The following is a 27452-nucleotide window of genomic DNA, read 5'->3' as shown; positions in this document are numbered from 1 at the left end:
TCATTACTTCTCTTATAGACAGGCACAACGACAAATAAATGAATATGTTTGATGATATTTCCTGGGTTTTGTTGAACATCTGTTAGAAGATCACATCTGGGATTTATTCTTAGATCTGAGCAGCAAATGGAAATTCTACTTTTGGAATCACTTTTATTGATTGCCAAATTTAGGATGTAAAGTTGCCAGATTCAGGATGTAAAATTACCAGTGTTTCAATTCACACCTTGATATCAGACCCAGGAGTAGCACTCAATGCCAGCACACGGAATTCAGTCGAATAATTCACCAATTCACGAACAACCTAAAAATTGTAAATTAGTGAAAGTTTTAAAACATTTTACAATAGTGCATCTATTTGCATATAAATGAACTGTGTGATGCCTTTTAATACTGCAGAATTCTTTTAAAATTATTATGCTATTTTCTACAAAAACAGCTGTTTTTCATGCACAGCAAAAACTAGTCTTAATTGTAATGGGGATACATACAATACAGATGTCCCCCAACTGTCCCCAATCTACCATATGGTGGCTTTTATAAAAGAAATTCCAACAGAACCATTCAGGAGACATTTATATCACATATCAATACATGTAGTATGAATCTAACCCAATTTTCTTCCTCTATAAGAGAGCTATTAAAGCATTATCCAATAAAAATCAAGTGCATGTGTATGCTGGTCAGTAATTTTGTCTATATCAATCAAGACGAGTCTTAGTATATGAAATAACAAAATGACCAAAGATCATTGATCATGTCATAGGACAGATATCTTAGATCATGGTGCTGCTCCTAACAAGGTATGAAGGTTCAAATTTATATTCAATCAGCTTAAAACAGTCTCAACTATTTATCTAAAAGCAGAGTTTCATTCTATATTTCTGAATTTCAAATTTTAAAAAAAAAACCATCAAATTGACACACTCTGGTAAACAAATTTATGAGTAGATTTTTGTTGGTTTTAATATAATGTCATATTTATTAGAGCTCCTTTTTTTCCTGGCATATGATGAAAGCAAGAAAAACATGTTCCTATTCCAGAGCATAAATACAAAATACGTACAAGTATCAGATTCCTTTCATTATCAAAGTCATCATAATTTAAATTTTGATCATTGATGCACTAATGTGATACAATTACAATAAAATGCAATGAATGTTTGTTTATATACTTCCAGAGAAATGAAAGTGTATGGTAGCAGTACAAGATTACAATGGTGTATTTCTCTAATCCTTTATGTTTCATATTGATAACACATGCTTAACTGAATCCACCTCTACTAATATTATACAAATATGGGTTTATTTGGGTGTCAATATGTTGAAATAGTGACCAATGTTCAGTAATATTGACCTCAAACACAGAAATGATATTGACCGAACAATAAGTGAAAGGTCAATAGTATTTCAGTGTCAAAGTCAACTCAATTGAACATGAGTTCATAATAGATACCACAGAAATGTTGAAAACCAAGTGGGACAACAGCTGTGGGACAAACCGACCCACAAAGAAATAACAATAATATTCCTCTTGAGGTTAATACATCATTACAAAGCATTTTGATGGTGAAGCCTGTTCTGCTCGTCATGTAATTTACTTGTATCTAGTGTCAGTAAACTGACAGAAGTTTATTAAATGTAAGGGACATTAAGAGAATATGATCATATTGATCCAGTCCTTGACTTGGAACCTCTAACCATTGTGAAATTCACAAATTTGGTACATTCCTTTCTGCTTTTCCTACATATGCATTTGATTTTTATATAATATCAGCAAATTTTCAAATGGTAAAGACATTTACTCACTTTGTCGACAATTTTGGCCCCACCTTGGTACCAAATCCCCTACCCCTGGGATTATGAAATCTATAATTTTGGTAAAGGGCTACTTCCTCTTTCTAAATATCCATTTAGTATCAATAGCATTAAAGATGATGATATTTATATGTTTTACACATAAACACTATATACCAAGTTTGGTACTGTCCAAGAGTCAGAAGCTGCATCCCAGGGGATCATGAAATTCACAATTTTGGTAGATGCTTTCTTGCTCTAGTTTTTGCCCCGCCCCTAAGTTTTTACATCTTATTTGAGGGGTTTTCACTCATGCAGAGATCAGACATGATTCTGTAGAAAGGTAGAAAAAGAGGAAGGGGAATTTGGTCTGGCCTGGGCTGAAAATAGATATTTTGACTTTCAAGAAGCTTTTTAAGAAAATGAATTCTGTGAACCAATTTTGAGGTTTTAAGCTTTATAAAAATGCCAATAATAGTAAGTAAGTATTGGTTCCCTAACCTAGCCTTAGTTAAAGGTCCTACACAATCTACCAACACTTGACTAAAAGGTTCTTCAAAAGCTGGACCTTGTCAATGCCCTTAAACATTGCTATCAACTCTTTGTACTACTTTTGTGGACATTTTTGTAAGGCCCATGAGTTTACAATCAGTGTACAGTCTGCTGATTGGATGATATCAGATTCAACCAATCAACAAGAAGAATACAATGAGGAAATACTGACTGCTATGTAAAATTCAAAGTCAAAACCGGATATTAAGGAAAACAAGATTCGTAAACGTGAAATTTATTGAACCTAGAAATTTCCAGAAGTGGAATTGTTAAATAGAGAATGGATTTTTCTAGTCTGGAAAGTGGAGAAAAATCATGTCTTGAGAGATGTCTGCAGCTGTATGTGAAGTGCCACAAATTCTGACCTATGCATGGCACTAAAGGCTGTAGCAGTGGTAGTTCTTTATCATGCCTATGCCTAATGTGACATGGGGCTTCTGTTTTTAAGGTCATATTTGAAAGATCTGTGATTTTCACTTCTAATGCCAGGCACTTGGGGAAACAGGAATATCAATAAAACTGATGGATGCTCCCCGAACTGCATTTAATCAGTGAACTACTTCAATGATGAATGACTTGCACAATGATCAATAATTTTTGAAATGAGGGATTTTTCTTCATATGTAAGGTATATGTTCTGAGTGACCTTGACCTTTATAAAATGACCTTGAATGACCTTTGTCTGAAAGTTATTTGCACAATGATCAACAACTGTCAAAATATCATTGAAACAAGGTTGGGTTTTTTTGTATATAAGGTATTTATTCTTAGTGACCTTGACCTTTACAAAATGATTTTGAGAGACCTTCATGCAAACGTTCATGTCTCAAGGAACATTTGTGATCAATTTCTGATGAAAGGTTTAATATGAGTTTAGACGGACGGACAAAAACGACGGCGACTATAGGCTCCCCAAAAAATTTCAGGGAGCATAAAAACAGTTACTACTTATATCGTATGTCTTAAGTTTTGACAAGGCGCTGGGATCGAACCTGAGCCTCCCAGTTGTGAAGCAAACTCCCTAACTACTGTCTACCACAACCCAAATGGGTCTTCTGTTAAACATAGAGAAACACAGTAAAACAGGGCTTGAAATAAAACTGCTATGTTCCTAAACGTAGTTTTGGAATATAACAATGAAAAACAGAGTAAAACCAATTTGTTTCCAAATGTAGTGTGGGGATTATAATAAAATAAGAGGCACATGGGCCACATTGCTCACCTGAGCCACATTGGCCCTGGCATTTTGTTAAAACAACAATAATACATTCTACATGTTCTAAGTATAGTTACAAAGACAGTGTAATCTCTATATAGTTATGAGACACAAATTTGAGGATATTGATTTTTAATTACTGTGACTTTGCTAAAAAGAAAAGCCCCAGATTGTCAATTGACATTTCAGGAATTCCTAACACAAATTTTCAGAAAATCCAGCCAATTTTTAATTGAGACAGGGGTCTTTTAAAAGACCAACATGCAATAAATATAAACCCCTGGATTTTCATACTTGTTAAAAGTAACCAAAAAAATGTACCAGTGAATAGCATAAGAAATTTTCATAGTGTCCAAATGTTTCACAATACTTTGTATAACATGAACAGTCACATAACCTGGCAGTAGGCATGGTTCCCCAGGGCCTTGTGGGCCTCATCCACCACCACACACTTCACCTGAAGGGCTGGGCAGGACCCTCGCAAAAGGTCATTGGTCAAAACTTGGGGTGTCAGGAAGAAAACTCGCTTCTCCCTCCATGCTTGCTGTCTCTTCTGTGGGGTCATGGTACCTAAATATAGTGTTAAATCTGAACCGAGAAAGCACATTCAAGTGACATTCATGCTATGAAGAAAGTTTATTCAAATAAAGCTTTAGTTACTTCTTTACAAGATTTTCATAATTTCTCTAAGTCATTTGAAACATACGAAATGAATATGAAGGCACTGCATCTAGTGATGTTTACTTAATCTAACAGTGCTCATTTGTGGAAAATCAATGCATTTTCAATACATTCACCCATTTCTTGACCTATAAAATATATCAATTTTTGTCACACAGCAAAATTTTTCATGCCAAGTAATTTCACACCTATATACTCCTTTTTATACAGCCTGGCAATTGTTAAGACTACCATAAGAAAGGATAAAAACAAACCAGATCTGAAATTTGTGACATACCTGTCATTTCTGCAGTGTGTTCCTGGGGAATCCCCATTATGTTGTAACAAGCTTCGATTTGTTGTGCAACAAGAGGCTTTGTTGGAGCCATGAAAACAACTTTCCCTTGTGGGTACCATCTACAAAACATTTCAAGAGAGGCCTATGGGTCACATCACTCACTTGATCAGTTGCATTTTCTAATGTGAAACATTAAATCACAATCGCTCCAACAAGCTATGCATGATGTGAACAAATGTGAATTTACACCACATGAGGGCTCTTACATATTAATCGGGCATTCTGAGAAAAAGATTTTCAAGAAATTTTCCCATTATTCCTATGAAAAATGTTGAATTCCTGCTGTGGCTCCATCCTCTCCAGACAATGATTCAACAAACAACTAGAATCTGCACTACCTGAGGATATGACTAATCCAGGCCCTACTCCTCTTGAGAATAAAGATTTCTCAAATACATTCTTACGTAAAACCATTATTATAACCCCATCCTTAACCCCATCTTTTGAATAAACTTATATCTACACTACCTGAGGATGTTTGTATACTAACATGACTAATCATGGTTTTGCTGTTCTTGAGAAAATTTTAAAAGATGTTTTCCTATATATAATAATATCTATCATTGTGGTCCCACCCTACCCCTAGAGACAATGATTTGAATATACACACATTAATAAAGCTTTCAAAAAAGTTTCATCTTTTCTGGTCCAGTGGTTCCTGTGAAGATTTTTAAAAGGTGCCAACATATTTTCACTATTTCTTGATTATCCCCCCTTTGAAAAGTTTGTGACCCTTCATTTTGTCAATTCTGAATTCCCTTTACCTAAAGGAAGTTTTGCAGCAAGTTTGGTTGAAATTCAAGGAGTGGTTCTGGTAAAGAAGTAAAAAATGGATAAAGCTCAGGTGAGCTACATTGTTTCTTGATCATACGATTTTACAAGGCTTTGAAAACTCGCACAGTAATTTTATTTATTCCGATCATGCTGACCTTTTAAATATCAGACAGACCATGTTGCATGTGATGTAAACTGATCATGTAACTTTAACAGCAAGACTGAGGTCATTGATGGGTCTAAACAAACAGAAACAACCAAAATCAAACGTCATAAATATATAAATATCGATGAAAATTGATTGCAATGGAATATATCATCAACATAATTCATTGTGAACTAAAAACTCAAAACTCTTGTGACCCCACAATGACCCTTGGCGCCCAGGTGTGAACAAACTTGAATCTATACTACATAAGAATATAAGACTCTCTTATGAGTAGCCATGAAATATAAGGTGATTCCACCCGAGGGTTGCAAAAAATCTGTGTATTTTTCTCTCTTATGTCTAGAGTTTTCCGTTTTCCTTGTGCCTAGCGACGCCATTTTGAGAATTTTCCAATTAATTAATTTTTCGCTGTACATTAAAAATAACACCAGAATGGAATTCTACGACCCTCATTTTGGCAACTATGTTGCCGACAAAAAATCGGCCGACGAGTGTATAAGTGAATTGTATTAGAGTTATTCCTCTTTGAATAAATCAAGAATCAGGGTGATGCGTGACGCAACTCAACAGTCCATCAGCGCGAGGCATTTTGACAGATCTAATCAGAATATGAATCCACAACTGCACGTTTTTTTCTTAGAGAAGCATTGCTATTGATATTAATTGAGCAGTTATTTAATGACGAGTTTGTGAAGAGAGATTCCAAGTGGTTTTTGTTGGTGGATATGGGCATGGCTAGATTTTCGTTTTCCAGGCCACGCGTGCAAGGACTCGAGTCGCATGGACATTGAAGGCACTTATTTCACCTGAGACACGGACAGTAGACGTTGACAGAGTGAATGTGGAGGTAGGCCTAGAAGTAATAGACCGTGTGGGATGGGTTTCTGTGAACTGGCATAACGCACAGGATGACAAAGGTGTATGAGAAATTTGTGACTGTTGTTGAATGTGCGGTAATTGTTCAAGGAATGTGTATTTTTGTGTCCGGTCACATACACCTGGAGATTATCAGGGACATTACAATCGGTCATTTTTTGTACAAGAGCTTTGCAGACGCTAGTGTTCGTCAATCGAGGCGAGGTAAGTTGCAAGCTAGTTGTGTATTGATTATGACGTCACGGGATATGTAAGATAAACGTCACATGATATGAAAGAAATATCTTACATACCTTTCTTTCATAGAATATCTGTATCTTACATACGTAGATATGAGAGAATGTAGTGTTCTTGAGTTGAGGACAAAAAATTTATCTCTGAATTTTACAGGCCTATTTCATTTTCATATTTGCCATGTAATGACTATATTCACTGTACATGTAAATATATTTGATTGGAAGATAATTTTAAAACAGGTAGGACCACAATTATCTATTTTACTTTCATTTTGCATTTTTTAATTGGATATGCTCCAAAGTTGATAAATACCATTACTCTATCCACTTGATATCAAAATTATTACCAGTCTGAATAAGAAATTTCAATCCCAATCCCAAAGTACACTGGAACATATATTAATTTATGGTTTTTCTGGACCATGAATTTTTGAGAAAAAGATTTTAAAAACAATCCCAAGCTATTTCTACTATTTCCTAAATATTTGTTTCTTTTCTGTATGTGTTGTGCCAAGTTTAATTAAAATGGGTCTAGTGGTTCTTGAGAAGAAGTCAAAAATGTGAAAAGGTTATAGACAACAGAAAGACGATGCACAAATTTTGATCAGAAAATCTCATTTCATGCATAAGTTTTCCTGTATTCCTGTTAGTTCCTTCAAGAAGTTCTGACCTTTCATATAAGAAAATATAATGCTTTTAAGTTTTATAATGATCGTAGATATATATTTGACTTTTAGTTTTGCCAGTTTGATGAAGTTTGAAGATACCAGAATTTTTAGGGCAAATGAATGGTAAACTTAGTACTTATTCTAAGATCTTTTTTCAAAATTATGCAAACTAACCTGTAAAAATTGAACATGACAACAGATGCAATGAAAGTTTTCCCCAGTCCTGTTGGGAGGGTAACCATAGTGTTCTTGAAGAGGGCCTGTTGCACAATGCTGTGCTGGTACTCTCTGACAGGGTAGTTTGTAGGATAGATCCACAGCTTTCCCGCCACCTTATCAAATCCTGTTTGCCCCATCTGTGACAGGGACTGTGTACAGGCGAGCATGTCTGCTCCCATTGAGATGTTGCACAAATCTTTGTCTTGTTTTGAAGGATCATTTTCTTGAGGTTGGTAATCGTTTTCTTCTAGAGATTCATTCAGTGCCTTAAAAATTCAATAGATTATATTGCAAGTTATATAAAGATTATTTCCAACAAAAGATTTTTTTCATTGTCACAGAATGTTTGAAAAGTGCCAAAAGTTTTGGCAAAACTGAAAATCAATGATGTCTGATCACACATAAAAAAAAGAGGCCCATGGGCCACATTGCTCACCTGAACAGCAATTCCTAGCAATAAACAAGCTTGAGCAAAACTATCATTATGCAAGCAACTTCGTCCAGAAAAAACTTAGGTAACGACTAAATTTCATCAATTATCAAACTTAATTATTAAACTTGACTACAAATTCATTAATTACAGTATGCCCTTGTAGATGGGTATGACCTTTCATACTAACAAATTTCATTTAAGGATGCCTTGTGCTGTTTAGTTTATTCCTTTTGCATGTAAAACTTTGATCCCCTATTGTGGCCCCATCCTAACTCCATGGGTCATGATTTTTACAAACTTGAATCTCCACTTTGTCAGAAAGCTTTCATGTAAATTTCAGTTTTTCTGGCCCAGTGGTTCTTGAGAAAAAGATTTTTAAATGACCCCACCCTATATTTTGTATTCTGTGATTATCTCCCCTTTGAAGGCGGCATGGCACTTCATGTGAACAAACTTGAACCCCCTTTACCTAAGGATGATTTTTATCAAGTTTTATTGAAATTGGCCCAGTGGTTCTGGAGAAGATTTTCATACATGTATATATCAGCAAGTAAAACTTTGATCCCCTAATGTGGCCCCATCCTACCCTCAGGGGCCATGATCCGAACAAATTGAATCTACCCTATATCAGGAAGCTTTCACTTAAATCTCCACTTTTATGGCCCAGTGGTTCTTGAGAAGAAGATTTTTAAAGATTTTCCCTATATATTCGCATGGACAACTTTGATTCCCTATTGTGGGTCCAACATACCCCCAGGAGTCATGACTTTAACAAACTTTCTAAAAAAAAAAAAAATCTAGAAAAATTTCCTTTTCTGAATATCTAAGCTAAATTCTAATGTTCACCAAAAGTATAAAACATGATGTGGTCTTAAAACTTCCATGCCATCAAAAGTGCATACACTGATGAAAGCTTTACATAATACAACAGGTGTATTAACATTAAAACATTAAAAGATATGACTAATTTGGACCCATCCTACAGTCAAAACTCTGAGTTGTGAAATTGACCATTTTTCCTACATCCTTTTCTGCTATTCCTAAGTATGCATTTAGATTTTATACAGTAAAGCAAACTTACATATATATATCCTGTACTAAGTTTGGCCCCACCCTGGGGTCAGAACCCCTATTCTGTGGATCATCAAATTTACAATTTTGGTAAAGGACTACCTGCTCTTTCTAAATATCCATTTAGTTTCAATTTCGTATCAATAACACTACAGAAGATGATATTTAAGTGTTTTACACATAAACACTATATACTAAGTTTGGCCCCGCCCTGGGGTCAGAACCCGTACCCCGGGGATCATCAATTTACAATTTAGGTAGAGGCTTTCCTGCTCTACATCACTATGCATTTAGGTTTTTACAAATGTGCGAATATTGAGAAGATTTTTTAAAAATAGTCAATTTTAGACAGTTTTTGCCCCACCTCTCAGGCCCCAGGGGTGCAGGAATCCTGAAATTTACAATTTATGTCCCGCTTGTTCCAAAGATGCTTCATACCAAATTTGAAAAGAATTGGAATGATAGTTATCAAGGAGAAGTTAAAAATGTTCAGAAATACATCAATTTTACAGTTTTTTACCCCAAAATTAAGGGGTAAAATGAAAATTACTAGGGCTGGATATTATCGGGAAATTTCGTTTTGCGATATTTTAAACTATATAGTGATATGTCAGCGATTTTTTCTACCCACTGGTACTGGTACCGGTACCCATTCAATTGGGAAAAATAGCATCAAAATCGAACAAATTGGGAATTTTCTACCAATGTATCGGCAAATGATTTCAACTAAAAGAAAGAAAAAAGAGAACAAAACAAGAAGTAGTCATCCCTTTAAAAACTTTTTTACAGTAATATTTGCTGTTGTGATCCATAAGGAATAGTCGTAGCACACTGCCATGATCTGTACTTTCGATTTAATACTGGAAGTGAACATTTTAGTTAACTTGTACAACATTTCAAACTAAGTAAATTATGATGTCAGCGGTCTATTTTTCAGCAAGTAAATTGGGAATTTTTAGTCTCAAAATTGGGAAAAATCAATGGTTTTTATCATTGGGAATGGTACCGTTTATCGGTACCAGTTATATAAGGAAAAAAATCGCTGTATGTATTGCAATATTTTCACTAAGAATTAAAATGATCTTACCTTATAAAGTAGGATAATATATGACCCCTATCAGCCACGTACCTCAACAATCACTTGAATCTACACTAATTGAGTGTTTTGGCGGTGTGATACGAGGTTATAATATTGAAATAATTGATATGATTGAGGAATAAATAGAATTTTAGCTGCATGCAAATCCACCTCATCAGGAGTCTTTTTGCACTTTACAATTATTATGCAATTTGATGATTTTATAATTGATGATTTGAGCATATCCATTAAATTTTTATTGCACTTATGAAACAATAGGCAGATCAGAAGAAAAGAAAATGTCTTTGTCTCTCTGCAGGATGTGCTAGAATTTTAAGAGCTTTTGTTTTATTTCTTGAATTCTAGAGTTGTATTTGGTGACAAACACATGGGGTTCACCCTGTTTTTTGCTTTTATTTGTATCCGAGAAAAGCGTGGCTCAACTGTAGTTATAAAGTACCACTTGCATGTTTTGATTGATTTCATTATCACCAGTCCCTCCTTAAGGTTTGTTTTGAATTTTTAAAGAATTATGTGCAATTTTGCATTTCAACTACTGGAATGTGTTTTTCGGTTTGATGTACATGTACGTTTTATAATGCAAGATGCGAGTTGTCTCAAATAGCTTTTCTTTATACAACATAGTGTCCAAGTAAGTAAGTAATTATTTAAAGTTGACAATATGCAATTTAAGCAGTTGGTGAGTAAAATTAACTATAATGAATAAATCTCAGATTTCTTTTTCTTCTCCATGAAATATAGTAAACCCCATCACCACGATAACACCCGTGCCAGTGGTACATTATGCGATTTTATTTTAGGAATCCTGAGCCCCTAACTTAATTCTGAGCCTAAGCATTTTGTCGGTATATTGGTACTGAAAAAACGTATCGCAATATATTTTTTGTCATTGAACCACACAATACACCAGAATATCGATATTATTGCGCAGCCCTAAAATTTACAATTTCCAGTCTTCTTCACCTACAGATGCTACATACCAAATTTGGTCAAGATTGGCCCTGTAGTTTCTGGGAAGAAGTTGTTAACGGACGACACATGATGGACGCAAGTCACCTGAGTGACTCAGATGACCTAAAAATTTATTGTAATGAGCTACTTTAAATACTGTGCTTTGCAAAACTTACACAAGCTAACAGTTCATCATCTTCATCATCAAGGTCACTCAAATTGATGACCTCATTTGATATAGTTGCTGAGGCAGATGTACTAGCTTCTTTCCTTGCATTCGATCCCCAGCTTTGAAATAAAGTTGTCTGCTTTCCTTTATTCATATCTTTCTAATTATAGCCCTTGAATGTTCTTTCCTCATCATTTTGCCTATACAAGAAAAAATGTGTATATCAAAGTTGAGAAAAAAAGCAATGTCATATAATACATACTAATTATCTAATCACGTGTCATACAATACATACTAATTATCTAATCATGTGTCATACCATACATACTAATTATCTAATCATGTGTCATACAATACATACTAAATATCTAATCATGCTAATTATCTAATCATGTGTCATACAATACATACTAATTATATAATCATGTGTCATACAATACATACTAATTACCTAATCATGTGTCATACAATACATACTAATTATCTAATCATGTGTCATACAATACATGATTATATATATATATATATATATATATATATATATAAAGCACAGAAAATTTCCCTATTTGGATACCCACTTCCAACCCTACCTGGGGTTGAACTCACGACCTGTGGAACCAAATCTCCTAGCAGCATGCAACCAGCGCGCTAGACCGCTCGACCATCTAGGCAAGTCAAAAAACTTGCTTTCGATGACGATGGAATTCTCGCCACGCTGTCACACGCTACACGGTCATTGAGAATGGAAATGGAATACAGTTATTTAATGTACATTTTAAGAGGATCATACATGATACACATTGCATTCAAAGTATTTATATATAAATATATATATATATATATATATAAATTGTGAAACTAGTAATCAATGTTAGTTTTATAAAAACAATGAAATAAAAAATATATCATAAAATGTTCATAAATGCAGTGGAAAATTTTCTGTTAAACAGAATTATGCAGATGAACATGAAGAAATCTATGTACACTACTGTTATGCTATATAAACTATCATATGGTTAATCATGTTCAACACATCTGCTTTATAATGTGTGCTAATTCTAAAAATGAACAATGGTAGGGTATTCTTAATAAGGATTTGTTGTACGACACTGATTAGCAAACACCGCAAAAATGCCAAGAGTTGTAGTTCTTAAAGCTGTCATTTTGGTGTGAAAAAATTTTTGTTGCAAACTTGTGATTTATTATTTCAAGGAGGTTTAAAAACGTTTGTTATTAATATTTGTGTTAGAAAACCTATCCAGAGGCTGAATGAAGCAAAATCATATTGTCTTCCCATACAAAATTGATATCTATATAATGCTATTCATTCATTAGAATGGAAATCTTTATTTTGATAAAATCTTAAACATTGTTCTGATTTTATCAATGACTATGGTGAAAGTTACGTACAAAATTATAATAATAGCACATTTTTACAGCAAAATAAAATTTGCAGACTTAGAGCTAATATTACTTTAAATGGGCATGGACACAATTTCAGATGAAAATTTTCAAAATTTATTTTCCCATTTTGAATGTTTACAATGCTTAACTCAGGTATTTCTAATGGTCAGCAAACATTTGAATGTCAGTTGTTGAGTTTATTCAAGTGAGATGTAGCACTCACAATTCTTTGTTATGTGAAAAAGACTCGTGCCATGCACGATATATGAGTAAATTTCATTTTATCAGGTGTTTTCAACAATTTTATCCTAGGTTATGCATATAAATACTGTATAGACTTATCAGTCATACATTTGATATAAAGAAAAAAATCAATATATGCACCCAGGGGTGCATGAGCCGAGTTGCATGGGATACATTGTAAAGTCAGGAATGATGTTGCATATTTACAATTGTGAAGAACTAATTTCAGTTTTAAACTGTTTGAGTTACTGTCCAGAAACCATATTTGTCTGAAGTTTTCAATCTATTTTCGGTCACTGTGACCTTGATCTTTTTTCTCCAAAATCAATAGGGGCCTTGCTTTGCTGGTATCCAACAATATATCCAAGTTTAATTTGATTAAAATTAAAAAATTTCGATTTATCCTCCAGAAACCAAATTTTTTGGAATTTTAAATCTATTTTCGGTCACTGTGACCTTGACCTTTTTTCTCCAAAATCAATAGGGGTCTTCCTTACCTGGTACCCAACAATATATCAAAGTTTCATTTGATTAGATTGTAAACTTTTTGAGTTATCATCCGGAAACCAATTGTTGACGCCCAACCGCCCGCCCGCCCGCCAACCCATCCGCATCACCAAACCAATAGCTGAGTTCAACTTCGTTGCAACTCGGCTAATAACTTTCTGTCATTTTCCTGTGAAAATTATAATGGCAAAGTATTCCTCAAGTTTCCTCTGACCTCAGTTCCAGTTTATAAACCTTTTAATAACATGACAAAATCATAAAAGCTTAATATTAAAATATCAAAGTTTCATTTGATTAGATTGTAAACTTTTCGAGTTATCATCCGGAAACCAATTGTTGACACCCAACCGCCCGCCCGCATCACCAAACCAATAGCCGAGTTCAACTTTGTTGCAACTCGGCTAATAATAAACTTACGTACCATGCCTCTAAGCAAAGCAGACCTAGACATTTTGAGTGTTAAAATAATTTTATCTTTATAATTTTGTTCTTAAAATAAGGGGCGTAGCTAGCTCCATTGTGAGTCTATCCACAATAGGCAACTATTGCAGGAGGAGGGGGGGCACTCCAAGAAGATAATGCTAATAGAATGAAATGAGGAAAGTTAATAATCAAAAATAATTACATCCTGAAATCTTTAAATATTACAAGTTACCATTTTAATCTCATTCATTTATAAAAAGAAAAATCAAAATGAGGCCAATGGGCCACAATGCTCACCCGAGTCACCCTGGTCCCATTGTTCCTCATCAGAAGATCTTTTACTTATCTTGAACCTAGGGATAACTTGGCCTTGCTGTTCTGAAAAAGATATTTTACTAATGTTCATGTACAGCTGTATTCAGTAGGAATACTTTACATAATATGTTACATTAAAACGGACTGGTTCACGATTTCTGCAAAGAAGTTTAATTTTTGAAGTTAAACATTAGAAATATATGTTAACCTGCTGAATGCAAAAATAAAAACAATAATTTAGCCTTAACTTTGTGTTATGTAAACAAAAACTAGAGTTTTTTTTATGTTTACAAACAAACCAGTGATATGTTAATTTTGTAAAATAAAGTAAAATAAAGCATCTTCATTTTGCACAGTCACTCCTGTGAGTTCTTGCAATTAGTCTGCATCCGTTATCGTTCGTTAACAATTGAATTAACTTCTTCTTGATAACTACCATTCCAATTCTTCTTAAATTTGGTATGAAGCGTCTTTAGGACAAGGGGGATGTGAATTGTACATTGTGAAACTTCAAATAATAACTAGGTCTTGTGTTAAAAAATCTATATACAAAATATGAAAGCCCTACCTTAAATAGTTCAGGAGATATTGAATAGGTCAGGGTTTTTTTTAAAAGTAGGTCAAACTCCAAGGTCAAAAGATCAAGCACCACTGTCTAACAAGACCTTGCCATAGAGAATCTATATACAAAATTGAAAGCCCTACATAAAAAGTTTCAGATATACAGTAAAATATCTCTATCTCGAATTCCGAGGGACCTCGAAAAAACTTCAAGATATCCGGGGGTTCGAAATATCCAAAATCGATCTTGGATATTTTTTTTTAAAGGAGGATATTTGATGCATAGTATGGGATTTGCATTATAAACAAAAACCCCGTTGCCGTTTCTAATAGTTTAATACAAGTTGATAAATTAATACTGTGGAATTTCAAAGATAATTTTGTTGAATTCACAATGTGTTTCAAAATTAAGATGATTGTGCCTGTATGCTTACTTTAAGTTTACTGATGTCCAGGCTCGACTGGGATGTAGTTTTTGCGTTGTAATGAAAGAACCTATCACGTACGAAACAAAAAAGACAGATTAAAAAAAAAAAACTTTTAAATGTTTATTAAATAAATTTTTGTGTTTTCTCTGTACTAGTTTTAATGATGAAGCATGTATTATTAAATGTGTTATCGTTATTAAGAGCATTACCTCCAAGCGTACTTCGATGATTTTGTGCGTTTATCTAACCCACATGTTAATGATAGAGCATGTGTCATTCAAAACACCATCCCTGGAATCGGGTGTGTTAGTTCATAATTGGCGGTGAACTTTAGCCGTAATGTTGGATGGCTTCACTAATCACCCAAGCTGTTGAACCATTTATTGCGACCTGGGTCTACTCGGAAAAGGCGAGCGTGGATTAGCGGTCATTAATTATAATTGATGTAGCCGCGGGTGTGAATGTGTGACTTAACGACGCTGGGTATGGTAAGCAGAGCGGAAAATTGACTGCACTTCGAGATAAACCAGGTGAATTTAGGGTATGGGACCTTGAAAATACTTCGACATAAGCGGAGTATTCGAGATTACCGTGTTCGAAATATCAAAAGTTTTTTAAATCATTTATATAGGGAAAACGGTCGACTTCGACTCAAGCGGAGTATTCGAGATAAACCATATTCGAGATACAGATATTTTACTGTGTAGGTTATGCCATAATAGTTTTTTAAAAGTAGGTCAATATACAAGATATGAAAGATCTACCTTAAATAGTTCAGGACCGACAGTCTAAGATTTTTATTACAAGTAGGTCAAACTTCCATATCAATGTCACATACCACTGTATCACAAGAAAGATTTTGCCGTAAAGAATGTATACCGGTATACAAAATATGAAAACCAAGCTTAAATAGTTCAAGAGATATTCTTAAGGATTTTTCTTATATATCAGCATATAAATCTTTGACCCCCTATTGTGGCCCCACCCTACCCCCAAGAATCATGATTTGAACAAACATAAATCTACTCTATGTCAGGAAGTCCAACTTTTCTGGCCCAGTGATTTAAAGATTTTTCCTATATACACTGTATCAACATATAAAACTTTGATCCCCTAAACGGAATATCGGAACCATTATTTCGTCTCCGATTCTGTTGCGGTTTTAATATTCAGTATGCCCAACAAGATCATGTTTTCTACGTTAACTTGGGCAACTTTAAGTATACAAGCACTTATTCATAATTAGTATAAGATATAGCGTATCCTTTAATACATGTATAAGTTCAATGTACATCAGCTCAACCTTGCATTTCTTCTACCTTTCATCGCCACTGTAACAAGTGATCAGCTAATAAATTGACCTTTGCATTTACTAACAAGAGGCCCATGGGCCACATCGCTCACCTGAGTCACCTTGGCCCATATCTGAAGACTTTCCATATATATTTGCATGTAAAACCTTAGTCCCTATTATGGCCCAAACTACCCTTTGCAAACTTAAATCTACACTATGTCAGAAAGCTTTCATGTAAATGTCAACTTCTTTGGCCCAATGGTTCTTGAGAAGAAGATTTTTAAAGCTTTTTCCTATATTTGTATGTAAAACTTTGAAACCCAACCCCCCACTTGTGGCCCCATCCTACCCCCCGGGGGCCATGATTTGAACAAACTTGAATCTGCACTATGTCAGAAAGTTTTCTTGTAAATATCAGCTTTTCTGACTCAGTGGTTATGGAGAAAAAGATTTTAACTATATATTTGTATGTAAAACTTTGATCCCCCCTTGTGGCCCCATCCTACCCCCGGGGGCCATGATTTGAACAAACTTGAATCTGCACTATGTCAGAAAGTTTTCATGTAAAAATCAGCTTTTCTGACTCAGTGGTTCTTGAGAAGAAGATTTTTCCTATATATTTGTATGTAAAACTTTGATCCCCTATTGTGGCCCCATCCTACCCCCGGAGCCCATGCTTTGAACAAACTTGAATCTGCATTATGTCAGGAAGCTTTCATGTAAATCTCAGCTTTTCTGGCTTAGTGGTTCTTGAGAAGAAGATTTTTAAAGTTTTTCCCTATATATTTGTATGTAAAACTTTGATCCCCCCTTGTGGCCCCATCCTACCCCCGGGGGCCATGATTTGAACAAACTTGAATCTGCACTATATCAGAAAGTTTTCATGTAAAAATCAGCTTTTCTGGCTCAGTGGTTCTTGAGAAGAAGATTTTTAAAGATTTGTCATATATATTTGTATGTAAAACTTTGATCCCCTATTGTGGCCCCATCCAACCCCCGGGGGCCATGATTTGAACAAACTTGAATCTGCATTATGTCAGAAAGTTTTCATGTAAAAATCAACTTTTCTGGCTTAGTGGTTCTTGTTGAGAAGATTTTTAAAGTTTTTCCCTATATATTTGTGTGCAAAACTTTGATCCCCCCCCCCTTGGGGCCCCATCTTATCCCCGGGGGCCATGATTTGAACAAACTTGAATCTGCACTATGTTAGAAAGTTTTCATGTAAAAATCAGCTTTTCTGACTCAGTGGTTCTTGAGAAGAAGATTTTTAAAGTTTTTCCCTATATATTTGTGTGCAAAACTTTGATCCCCCCCCCCTTGGGGCCCCATCTTATCCCCGGGGGCCATGATTTGAACAAACTTGAATCTGCACTATGTTAGAAAGTTTTCATGTAAAAATCAGCTTTTCTGACTCAGTGGTTCTTGAGAGGAAGATTTTTAAAGTTTTTTCCTATATATTTGTGTGTAAAACTTTGATCCCCACCCCCCCTTGGGGCCCCATCTTATCCCCGGGGGCCATGATTTGAACAAACTTGAAAAGATTTTTCCTATATATTTGTATGTAAAACTTTGATCCCCTATTGTGGCCCCATCCAACCCCAGGGGCCCATGATTTGAACAAACTTGAATCTGCATTATGTCAGGAAGCTTTCATGTAAATCTCAGCTTTTCTGGCTTAGTGGTTCTTGAGAAGAAGATTTTTTAAAGTTTTTCCCTATATATTTGTATGTAAAACTTTGATCCCCCTTGTGGCCCCATCCTACCACCAGGGGCCATGATTTGAACAAACTTGAATCTGCAATATGTCAGGAAGCTTTCAGGTAAATTTCAGCTCTTCTGGCCCAGTGGTTCTTGACAAGAAGATTTCTAAATGACCCGACCCTATTTTTGCATTTTTGTGATTATCTCCCCTTTGAAAGGGACATGGTCCTTCATTTGAACAAACTTGAAAGCCCTTCACCCAAGGATGCTTTTGGCCAAGTTTGGTTGAAATTGGCCCATTGGTTCTGGAGAAGAAGTCGAAAATGTGAAAAGTTTACGGACAGATAGACGGACGCCGGACAAAATGTGATCAGAATAGCTCACTTGAACCTTCGGTTCAGGTGAGCTAATAAAAAAGTTGTATGTGATACAAGTAATAACACGAAAAGAACGCTACCAAACATCAGAAATTTAATCCAATAACTCAGGTTTTTGGTACTAGAACACTCAATAGCAACATAATGAAAAATAACCTTCAAACCAAGCAGATATTTTTGTATCAGAAATGAGTCATCTTTAGCCATCAATAATTTTTATACTAGAGCTGCCCAAATGATGCATAATTTTCATAACTTCTTTTTCCGAAGAGTTTCAAAATTTTCTAGTTCCGATATCCCATATTGTGGCCCCATCCAACACCTGGGGACCATTATTTGAACAACTTGAATCTACTCTATGTCAGGAAGCTTTCATGTAAATTTTCATTTTTCGGGACCAGGAATTCTAAAGAGGAAGATTTTCAAAGATTTTTCCTATATTTCGACATGTAAAACTTTGGTCCAACACTACCCCCAGGGACCATGATTTGAACAAAGTTGAATCTACTCTATGTCAGGAAGCTTTTAAGTATATTTCAACTTTTCTGGTCAAGTGGTTCTTGACAAGGTTTTTAAAGATTTTCCCCGATACATCAGCATGCAAAACTTTGATCCCCTATTGTGGCCCCACCTACCCCCAGGGGCCATGATTTGAACAAATTTGAATTTGTACTACTATATCAGGAAGCTTTCATTTAAATTTCAACTTTTCTGGCCAAGTGGTTCTTCAGATTTTTAAATGACTCAACCCTATTTTTTTAATTTCTCCACTTTCAAAGAAACTTGAATTTCCTTTGCCCAATGATGTTTTAAGGCAAGTTTGATTGAAATTGGCCCAGCAGTTATGAAGAAGAAATGGAAAATATTAAAATTAAAAGTTAATGGACAGACAGATAAACAAGGCGAGTTAGTAATTTTGATGAGACCATGAAGTCAAACTTCTATCAAATATATATCTAGCATAAAAATCTAAAGATTGGATTATGATTTATCCCTAATTTCTCATAATAGCCCACAAGCAATTTCAAATCTTAAAAAATTACATTTCTCTACATCTTATTTCACATTTTATTTCTCTACATCTTGGGAGAGGGCCTCCAAAGGCTATGCCTATTGCCCAATCCTGTTGAATTTCTCAATAAAATATGTTTTACAAAAAAATTTAAAAAATCTTATTTCACAACAATTTCCCATTTTTGCAATTTTGAAGGTTTTTCATCGTATTTTTTCTCTTCTTCCAAAAAAAACCCCAATTGTGTCACAGATCTACATCAAAATTGTTTGAAGTGGCAATGGTTTATCAGCACAAAAACAATACCTACATTCCTAACTGGCAAAAGTTCAGAAATATAAGGCAACAAAAAGCAAAAATGAAAAAAAGAAAACAAATAATGAAAAATACCAATTGTATTTTCGTTCACCCTAAACCGCATTTGCCCCCGACACCGTTCGATCTAATTCCCGTTCGCCGAGTCCATTCACCCAAGGTCCGTTTGCACTATTTATATGTTGAATATATAAAACATTGAAGTTTTTTACGAATTTTTCTGTACATTGCATTCATACACAGTATAGAAGAATAGGTTCACGTTAAAACACCTGTCCTGCTGGAGACCTGACCGACATAAATTTGGTCAAAAGTCACATTTTAAACTTAGTACTTTGATACAGTTTTATGTTCCATCTCCTTATATAAATATCATTTTTGAGATCAAAGGATTGGTTGTAGTCGGGTATAATAATTCTTCAAAGATAAAATGGGTGCTCATCTCCGTAATGGACCTACGTTTAATTGTTTTCAAAACATAGTGGGGATAGCACAGGTCAAAGGTATTACCTAATTGACAGTATTAAAATCAGCAACAATTAAACCAATTACGCCTTTGATAAACATTAAAATTTAATCATTCATTAAAAAGAAATAAAAATTGGTTTCTGCATTGACTATTGCCAAAACATAAATATCAAAAAAAAGAAAACAAAATAAGAAACGACAAATGAACTTTTCGGCTATATATACAATACAGCGAACGTGATATAGGGTGAACGAGAATAATGGCACGCGGACTTTGGGTGAACGGACTTATGCGAACAGGTAGATAGGGCGAACGGACCTGATACCCAAAATTACCCAGTATCACTACAGTATTCAATTTTATTTTCAACACCACGACCAGGCCTGTTGAATATTTTAATTAAAATCAAAATGCGATGACATTCATTGCTTTCTAAACACTTGTGATATAGTACCTGTCTTAAGTATACTGTTGTTATTGTATGTAGGAACACACCACTCAGTCCGAACATTTATATGGGGTAAAACACCGGAGCATAAAACACCAGCCTCCCAGTTCAAAAGTGTAACAAGGCAACAGTAAAGGGTCTATATAGGTCTCTCCGGCAATCGAGTCTAAAGGCTAATGATGAATTATACAGACTTGCAATTTTCTTCACCGGGAGTTTTAACTAAGTCGAAGAAGAAGTTCAGTTAATCATCATCATGTACTATGTTGCTTTTTCTTCTTTTTGTACAGAGCGCCATAGTTAATCTGAATCATGCAGATGCTTTTCGTAGACGCTAGTTAGCTCATACGTATAATAGTCTGACTACAACAACAACTGCAAGTGATTAGGCCTAGGGTTATTTGAATTACCTAGAATTTATAGATTTTTAAAAGACTTTTGTTTCCTGCAAGTAATGGTTTTATAGGTTAAAATAAGATAAAATTATCCATAAACGGGGACTAGCAGCCACTAAGCAAAATCATCAAAAGACTGATAGTACTCATCATTTAGAAAATTGTATTGTTATAAATATTCTTCATCGCAAAGTACGAGTGTATTTAATTGAACATCTAATAGGTGGGGGTGGGGAGTTGCACTCTCTCTCTTTCATGCCAAGAAATCCCGTCCGGTCTGAATTCGTTGGCTTCAATAGGACCATATTACATGCTGATTAATAGTAGCCGTCGCTTATCTCTTAATTGCGGACACTGATTTATAACGGTTTTTCTACACCGGAGATTTTGCTAGGAATTTCTTTTCATGGTAAACGAGTACGATACGATATATCCGAGTTTGGAACGGAAAATTTGAAAGGGTGGGGGGGGGGTAGTAAAAATAATTTTAAAAATATGAACTACTGTATCAATACACAATCTGCATACAGAAAGGTATATTCAATATTCTACAAAATAAGCCGGTATCGGGATCAATCGTCTAATGTGTAAAGGTATCACACCGGTAATTGTCCAATCAAAATGAACTTAGTCAATTGTAGTTCCATATATTTAAAAGAATGATTTTTCCCCCTGCGCGATTCTTCTCATTTCCTCTTCTTCTTTTCTCTTAATTTTTGTACCCCTGATTAGGAAATTTTGCGTAATTTTCGGAATGAATCAGTTGTATACAAAGGAACTGTTTGATGTAGGTAGCTGAGGCTACTTCTTGAGGTGCACCCAGGCTGTTTACACACATGTGACAAACATGTGGGCTTGAGGGTAGTCTTGTTTTGCGGGTAAAAACTTTCGAAAATTCTGCGTAGGAAGTTGTTTTTGCGGTGTCGGCAGACGAGACGGGTAACAATGAGCATTTCCAACAGCGTTATTCGGCATTAGCGCGTTATTGGCATCAATTTTAACAAGTGATAAATTACAACTTTCTCTAACGATTCATTCAAAATATGTGATGATATCCTTCCTTAGAGATCGAGCGCAAGGATGGGGGGGGGGGGGGGTGTCACAATTTGTAATTTTTGCATTTAATGTGCAAAAATAATTTTCAAAAATGACCAAATAAGCCGGTATGGGGTTATTTGAGTGTTTTAGTTGAATACACAAAAATCATGACCATGCCAAGAAATCCCGCCCGGTCTGCACAGCGGGGTTAAGGTGTCCCGGGTAAAATAACAAGTAATAACAGCATATTCATATAAAAGTAAAATTCTTTCAAGCGTCGCATATTTTTAGTAAAAATCGTTTCTCAATACATTAACAAACATCGTATCACGTGGGGAAATCCTTTGCTTACCTATTACGTCGTCATACAAGTGACGTAGAGCTATTTTTATCCGCTAGACTTTTAGTTGTTTATCACCTCGTTCCAGGTGAAAGATGCACTCAAATCATTTGCAGCTTGGGCTTGATATGTCGACATTAATATGGTAAATTTAAAGAGTGATACGGATCGGTACAATATCCTCTCAAATATAGCAATTTCCATAATCTCAACTCAAATGTTGGGCATTTTCCACATTCACATCCAAATCGTATCTAAACGAGGCAAAATATTGTACCTTCCGTATCAAAATCCTAAATCTGCAACTAGTTACCTTTCTGAATATGCCTAGGTCGAAATAAAATATCGTCATCTTTCACCTGTAACGAGTCGATATGTACATGCGTTGGTTTTCTTTATTCTAAATGACTATACACACCGGGGGCGATATCAAGGTCACAAAGTGATGTAAAGATTACTTTACAGTCTTTCGTTCACATATTATATATAAATATATGAGACTTATATATTATTGAAGAAATTTGGGGGGGGGGGGGGGGTCATCTGACAAACAGATTAAAACACATACAGCTTGAACACTAGATAACGGCAATAAATAGCGAGAAAATATTATGACATTTTCCCCGCGATACAACTATAGACCTGTACGTCGTGACGTACTTTTACATTGTGACGTCATATAGTATGAAGTGCACCGAGGTACATTTTATGATGATTATTTTAACTTTACTCGGGACACCTTAACCCTGCTGCGTGAATTCGTTGGCTTCAATAGGACCATATTACATGCTGATTAATATTGAATAGTAGCCGTCGCTTATCTCTTAATTGCGGTAACTGATTTATAACAAATCCCTTACTATGGAAAAACAATGCAGTTCCGTTGCAAGATCATGTTACATGCATCTACGTCGGATAGGCAGCATTCGACCGTTTATAACTGATGATGCTTGTAAAATTCTAGTGAATTCTCTCGTTACATCGAGGCTGGACTATGGTAACGCTTTATTGTATGGAATCAACAAACAATTCACAAACAAACTCCAGCAAATTCAAAACACCGCTGCAAGGATAATTACACGGACTAGAAAACACGATCATATCACACCTGTTCTGATCAATCTTCATTGGCTTCCCGTTGATTATCGTATCCAGTACAAATTTCTCCTTTATGTGTTTAAAAGTCTCCACAACCTGGCTCCAGGATATCTAACGGAACTCATTATTCCATACAACCCGACAAGAGCCCTGCGTTCAGAAACCGCAAATCTATTAACTGTACCATCAGTCAGAACTAAGACCTACGGTGAACGCAGATTCGACAAGGCTGCATCCACACTCTGGAACGATCTGCCTAGTCAGCTCAGAAACGCCAAAAATCTTGAATGTTTTAAATGTCTGTTAAAAACTCATCTTTTCGGTCAATCTTATAACCTTTAAATAGCTATGTACTGTTGAATTTAATGAACTTTGGGCACATTTGTGTTTTAGATTCCTTTGAGTGGTTTTACTTGTTTGTTTTTCATATATTTAGGACGTTGTATGCTTGCATCATATTTTACCCTATTCAAAAGACGGCATAGCTCTTAACGTTAACGAACTTTTCAGAACAATAAAAAGCAAAACCTCCAAGATAGGGTATATAGTTATTGAATATCTTGGAACTATGTATATATTGAATATCTTGGAACTATGTAAATTGCTTAATTCAAACTTTGATGTTTTACTAAATCATCGGCTGCTGTATGTCACAGCTAGAGTGGGGAGATCCTTTGTCAATACATTTTACAGGTCGTTCATATTACCTGTCTAGTTATCGTAACCAAAAACATTTTACCAGTGGAATAATCCAAAAAAAAAAAAAAATTAAATGTTTTTGATGAATGACATTTAACTTCGAAAATCTTCATGAACTATAATTTAAGCGATTTGTGGCGTCATGCATGGACTATGGTTGGCGTGGCTTGAAATCACACAGTATAGATATATGATTCAAACTACCTTAGCTCGATATGCAAGCGGGCAGTTCATTTAATATGGATTTGAAATTCTATATATTTGATCCTTATGCACGTGCCAATGAAGTTAATAATGCTATTTTATTGACAGTATATGAATTTTCAAACTAAAATTTTAATTTGCTTCCTGTTTTAGCGGCATAGGAATTAAACAGCGTTACCTCGTTTCAGGAACAAGAATATCGAATCCCCGGATGCGGAACCCGGATTCAGTTTACCCTAATCTCGTTCAACCAGACACTCGGTTGTCTCCGCAAATCTCCGACGAGCAGATATTTACGGAGAAAGCAGAGCGTCTGGTTGCACGAGACTAAGTTTACCCAAGATTGAGCGGAGGTATAAATGTTTAGGTGTTGCGTGATTAGCTAATATCAAGAGTGAAATTAAAAGAAATATTATAGAGGTTTAAATTAATTGTCAGGATGAAAAATTATCGCATAAAATCGAGAAATCACTAAGAAAATTACCATGGTAGGGGTGTATTTGAAATGAAGGGTATAATTTACTGCAGATTGCTGCCATGTGTTGTTTAAAAAAAAGTACAAATATGGCCTATAAAAGCAACGAAACCCTATATAATTTTTGTCGTTTTTTATCAGCACTTGGAATGAACTTTGAAATGTTTGCAGTCATTTGTTTAAAATTGATATAGTTAATTAGTGAGAGGGCCAAAGGTTAGTATTAAGGTCTGCAGCCTACGGTACTTTCAGTACTTTAATTGCACTTCGTTTTAGCGCCATTTTACAGTTTGTTTTAGGATAAGGTCATTAGATTTTTCCTTGTTGTGTTTTTTTCATTTCCTGCTTTACCCTATCATGCCACTTGGTTTTTTACATTGATTAATTATATATTTCCCTGATTATTTTGCGTGTTTTAAAAATATTACAATTTAAAAGTAGATTAAAGTACGAGCTATCTATCTAATGTCTAACGAAACGTGCTTGTGATCGTGATTATTGTTGTTTCGTATCCAAAGATGGCTGCATGCACGATCTTGTTGATTTACGTTATGATGTGCTATTAATTTAGCAAAAGTAGCAGCACCGTCTACGTTAACTGTATTCTCACAAAATGGATAAAGAATCTTTGTTTTCCTTGGAAGTTGTGGTTGAAAAATTATATATTCCTCACACGGAATGTCGTTTTCCATCGGTTGTATTCAGACTGTTGGATTTTCCCAATATTCTCATTGAGCATGTTGAAGAAGATTTAGCCAGAAACATTAAGTTCCAAATATTAAGAGATCCTTACTTCAAAGTTCCGAATCAGTTCGCAGAACTCAAAGATAAACATGGCAACTTCATGATTAGAAAGGGAAAATCTTGTTTATTCAAAGTTTCGCCAGAAACTTTGAAAATCCATTTAAGTAATACACCTTTGTACATTATGGTTGTGGACGGCTTTGAGAAGGTGCCCAAGTTAATAGGTAACAGCACTTTACCTCTGGATGATGTTATGAACCAAATAGTTGATGACATTAAACGCAATGGAAACACAGTTCCATCTGTTCATGGCGACAAGGGATTGTTCAAAATCTACAGTTTAATGGGAAAGGACATCGGGTACGTGGTTCTGGGTTTTAGACTCTTGAGCCTTGGACCAGGACTGATACCACACATACCTGATTCTGCAATTGCTAAACGAGAAAGCAATATAATTGCTGTGAAACCTACGACTGAGACTGTGATGAAATCACCAAAAGAAGCTTTTGCAAAAGAAAAAATCAAAAGTCTTACCGAAACACAAGAAATGGGATCCATGACAGAGCCAGAGAAACAGGATGTTATGTTGCAAACATTGGATATGATTGATAAAGAAATACATGTAGCAATATCAGAACCAAAGGTAGAATCAAAATCAGATGATAAAAGGAAATTTCAAACCATGTCAACTCAAACTCAAAAAAGCAAGGCTTACAGCAAGCGAAAAAGTCGAGCAGCAAATGCTCTAGATATTGAAATTGACAGTGATGATGATGAAGTCATATTTACCAATATCGTTCAACCACCAGCTATGTTTTACAATAGTGAAAATGAACCTACCATAAAAATTCACAGACAATATCTGTATGATGATGATGAATCCAGTCTTTATTCTGATGAGTTACATTTAGAAGACATATCAGATGATGAGAAGAGTAAATTTAAAAAAGAACCTAACCATCCGAACAAAACAAATCAAGTCCACCCCCCCAACAAAACAAGTCAAGTGAAACATGTAGAGGGAAAACATATAGTGAAGGAAATCCCAGCAAGTGGTCAGACCGATGTAGAATTTTGGCAGGATTATGGAAAGAGAATGCCAAATGGACCACTCTTTCCAATATTAAATGCTTTGCTTAAAGAACTATCTAGGTTACAGAATCCCCAGTTTGTACAACAAACAACGCAAAATGTTCAGACAGCAACTCAACACGCTCAGCAAATAGTCAATAGAATAGGTGTTGAAAAGAAGACAGTGCAGCCAGAAAAAGAGAAAATTCCAGCCCCAAAGTCACAACCTGTGACAAAAGTGTTCAAATCACAGATAAGCAGAGAAAACATTCAGCCAGTTGAAACCAAACTTGAGAAACAGAGGAACAATTTGTCAAAGAAGGAAAGCACTGATGTCACAGCTAAACAGTCACGTGGATGGATAAGAAAAGCACCTGAAACAAGTATGAAAAAATCTAAACTTTCATATGGACTAACAAATACACAACGCTTAAGGCTAGCCAAGACAAATCCAAAATGGTTGAAAAATATCGAAAAGGAAGAGGCAGAAACAAAAACTGCAAAAGAAAAGGTAACTTTGAAGCCAACTATTGAAGAGGATTTCCCCACTGCAGACATGTCCGATACCCTTACAGAGGTTAGACGTCTTGCACAGAAAAATTTGAATGCTGAAGACACTCTAGCTCAAAGTGATCTCTCCACA

General features: G+C 35.2%; 2 protein-coding genes across 3 annotated transcripts in view; one reads left to right on the top strand and one right to left on the bottom strand.

Annotated features, from left to right (window-relative positions):
- Window positions 1-21068, bottom strand: part of LOC125651549 (Fanconi anemia group M protein-like) — a 44194-nt gene extending 23126 nt beyond the window's left edge. Inside the window, exons 1-7 of one of the 2 annotated variants that reach the window (XM_048880198.2) lie at window positions 20752-21068; window positions 14123-14203; window positions 11256-11448; window positions 7481-7791; window positions 4524-4642; window positions 3963-4135; window positions 227-304 (exon numbers count right to left, since the gene is read on the bottom strand). In XM_048880198.2, the coding sequence (XP_048736155.2) occupies window positions 227-304; window positions 3963-4135; window positions 4524-4642; window positions 7481-7791; window positions 11256-11402 (828 nt within the window). In that variant the 5' untranslated portion in view covers window positions 11403-11448; window positions 14123-14203; window positions 20752-21068. The remainder of the gene's footprint in view (window positions 1-226; window positions 305-3962; window positions 4136-4523; window positions 4643-7480; window positions 7792-11255; window positions 11449-14122; window positions 14204-20751) is intronic. The other variant, XM_048880199.2, reaches the window with a different exon arrangement.
- Window positions 21069-25492: 4424 nt separating this feature from the next.
- LOC125652072 (microtubule-associated protein 10-like) overlaps window positions 25493-27452 on the top strand; it is a 5121-nt gene continuing 3161 nt past the window's right edge. Inside the window, exon 1 of the mRNA XM_048880996.2 lies at window positions 25493-27452. This exon is cut by the window's right edge and continues 3161 nt beyond it. Within this exon, the coding sequence (XP_048736953.2) occupies window positions 25608-27452 (1845 nt within the window). The 5' untranslated portion in view covers window positions 25493-25607.

Source organism: Ostrea edulis, chromosome 5, assembly GCF_947568905.1.
Source record: "Ostrea edulis chromosome 5, xbOstEdul1.1, whole genome shotgun sequence".
NCBI lineage: Eukaryota > Metazoa > Mollusca > Bivalvia > Ostreida > Ostreidae > Ostrea > Ostrea edulis.
Note: the sequence above shows the minus strand (reverse complement) of the source record. Positions and strands in the feature narration are given on the sequence as shown.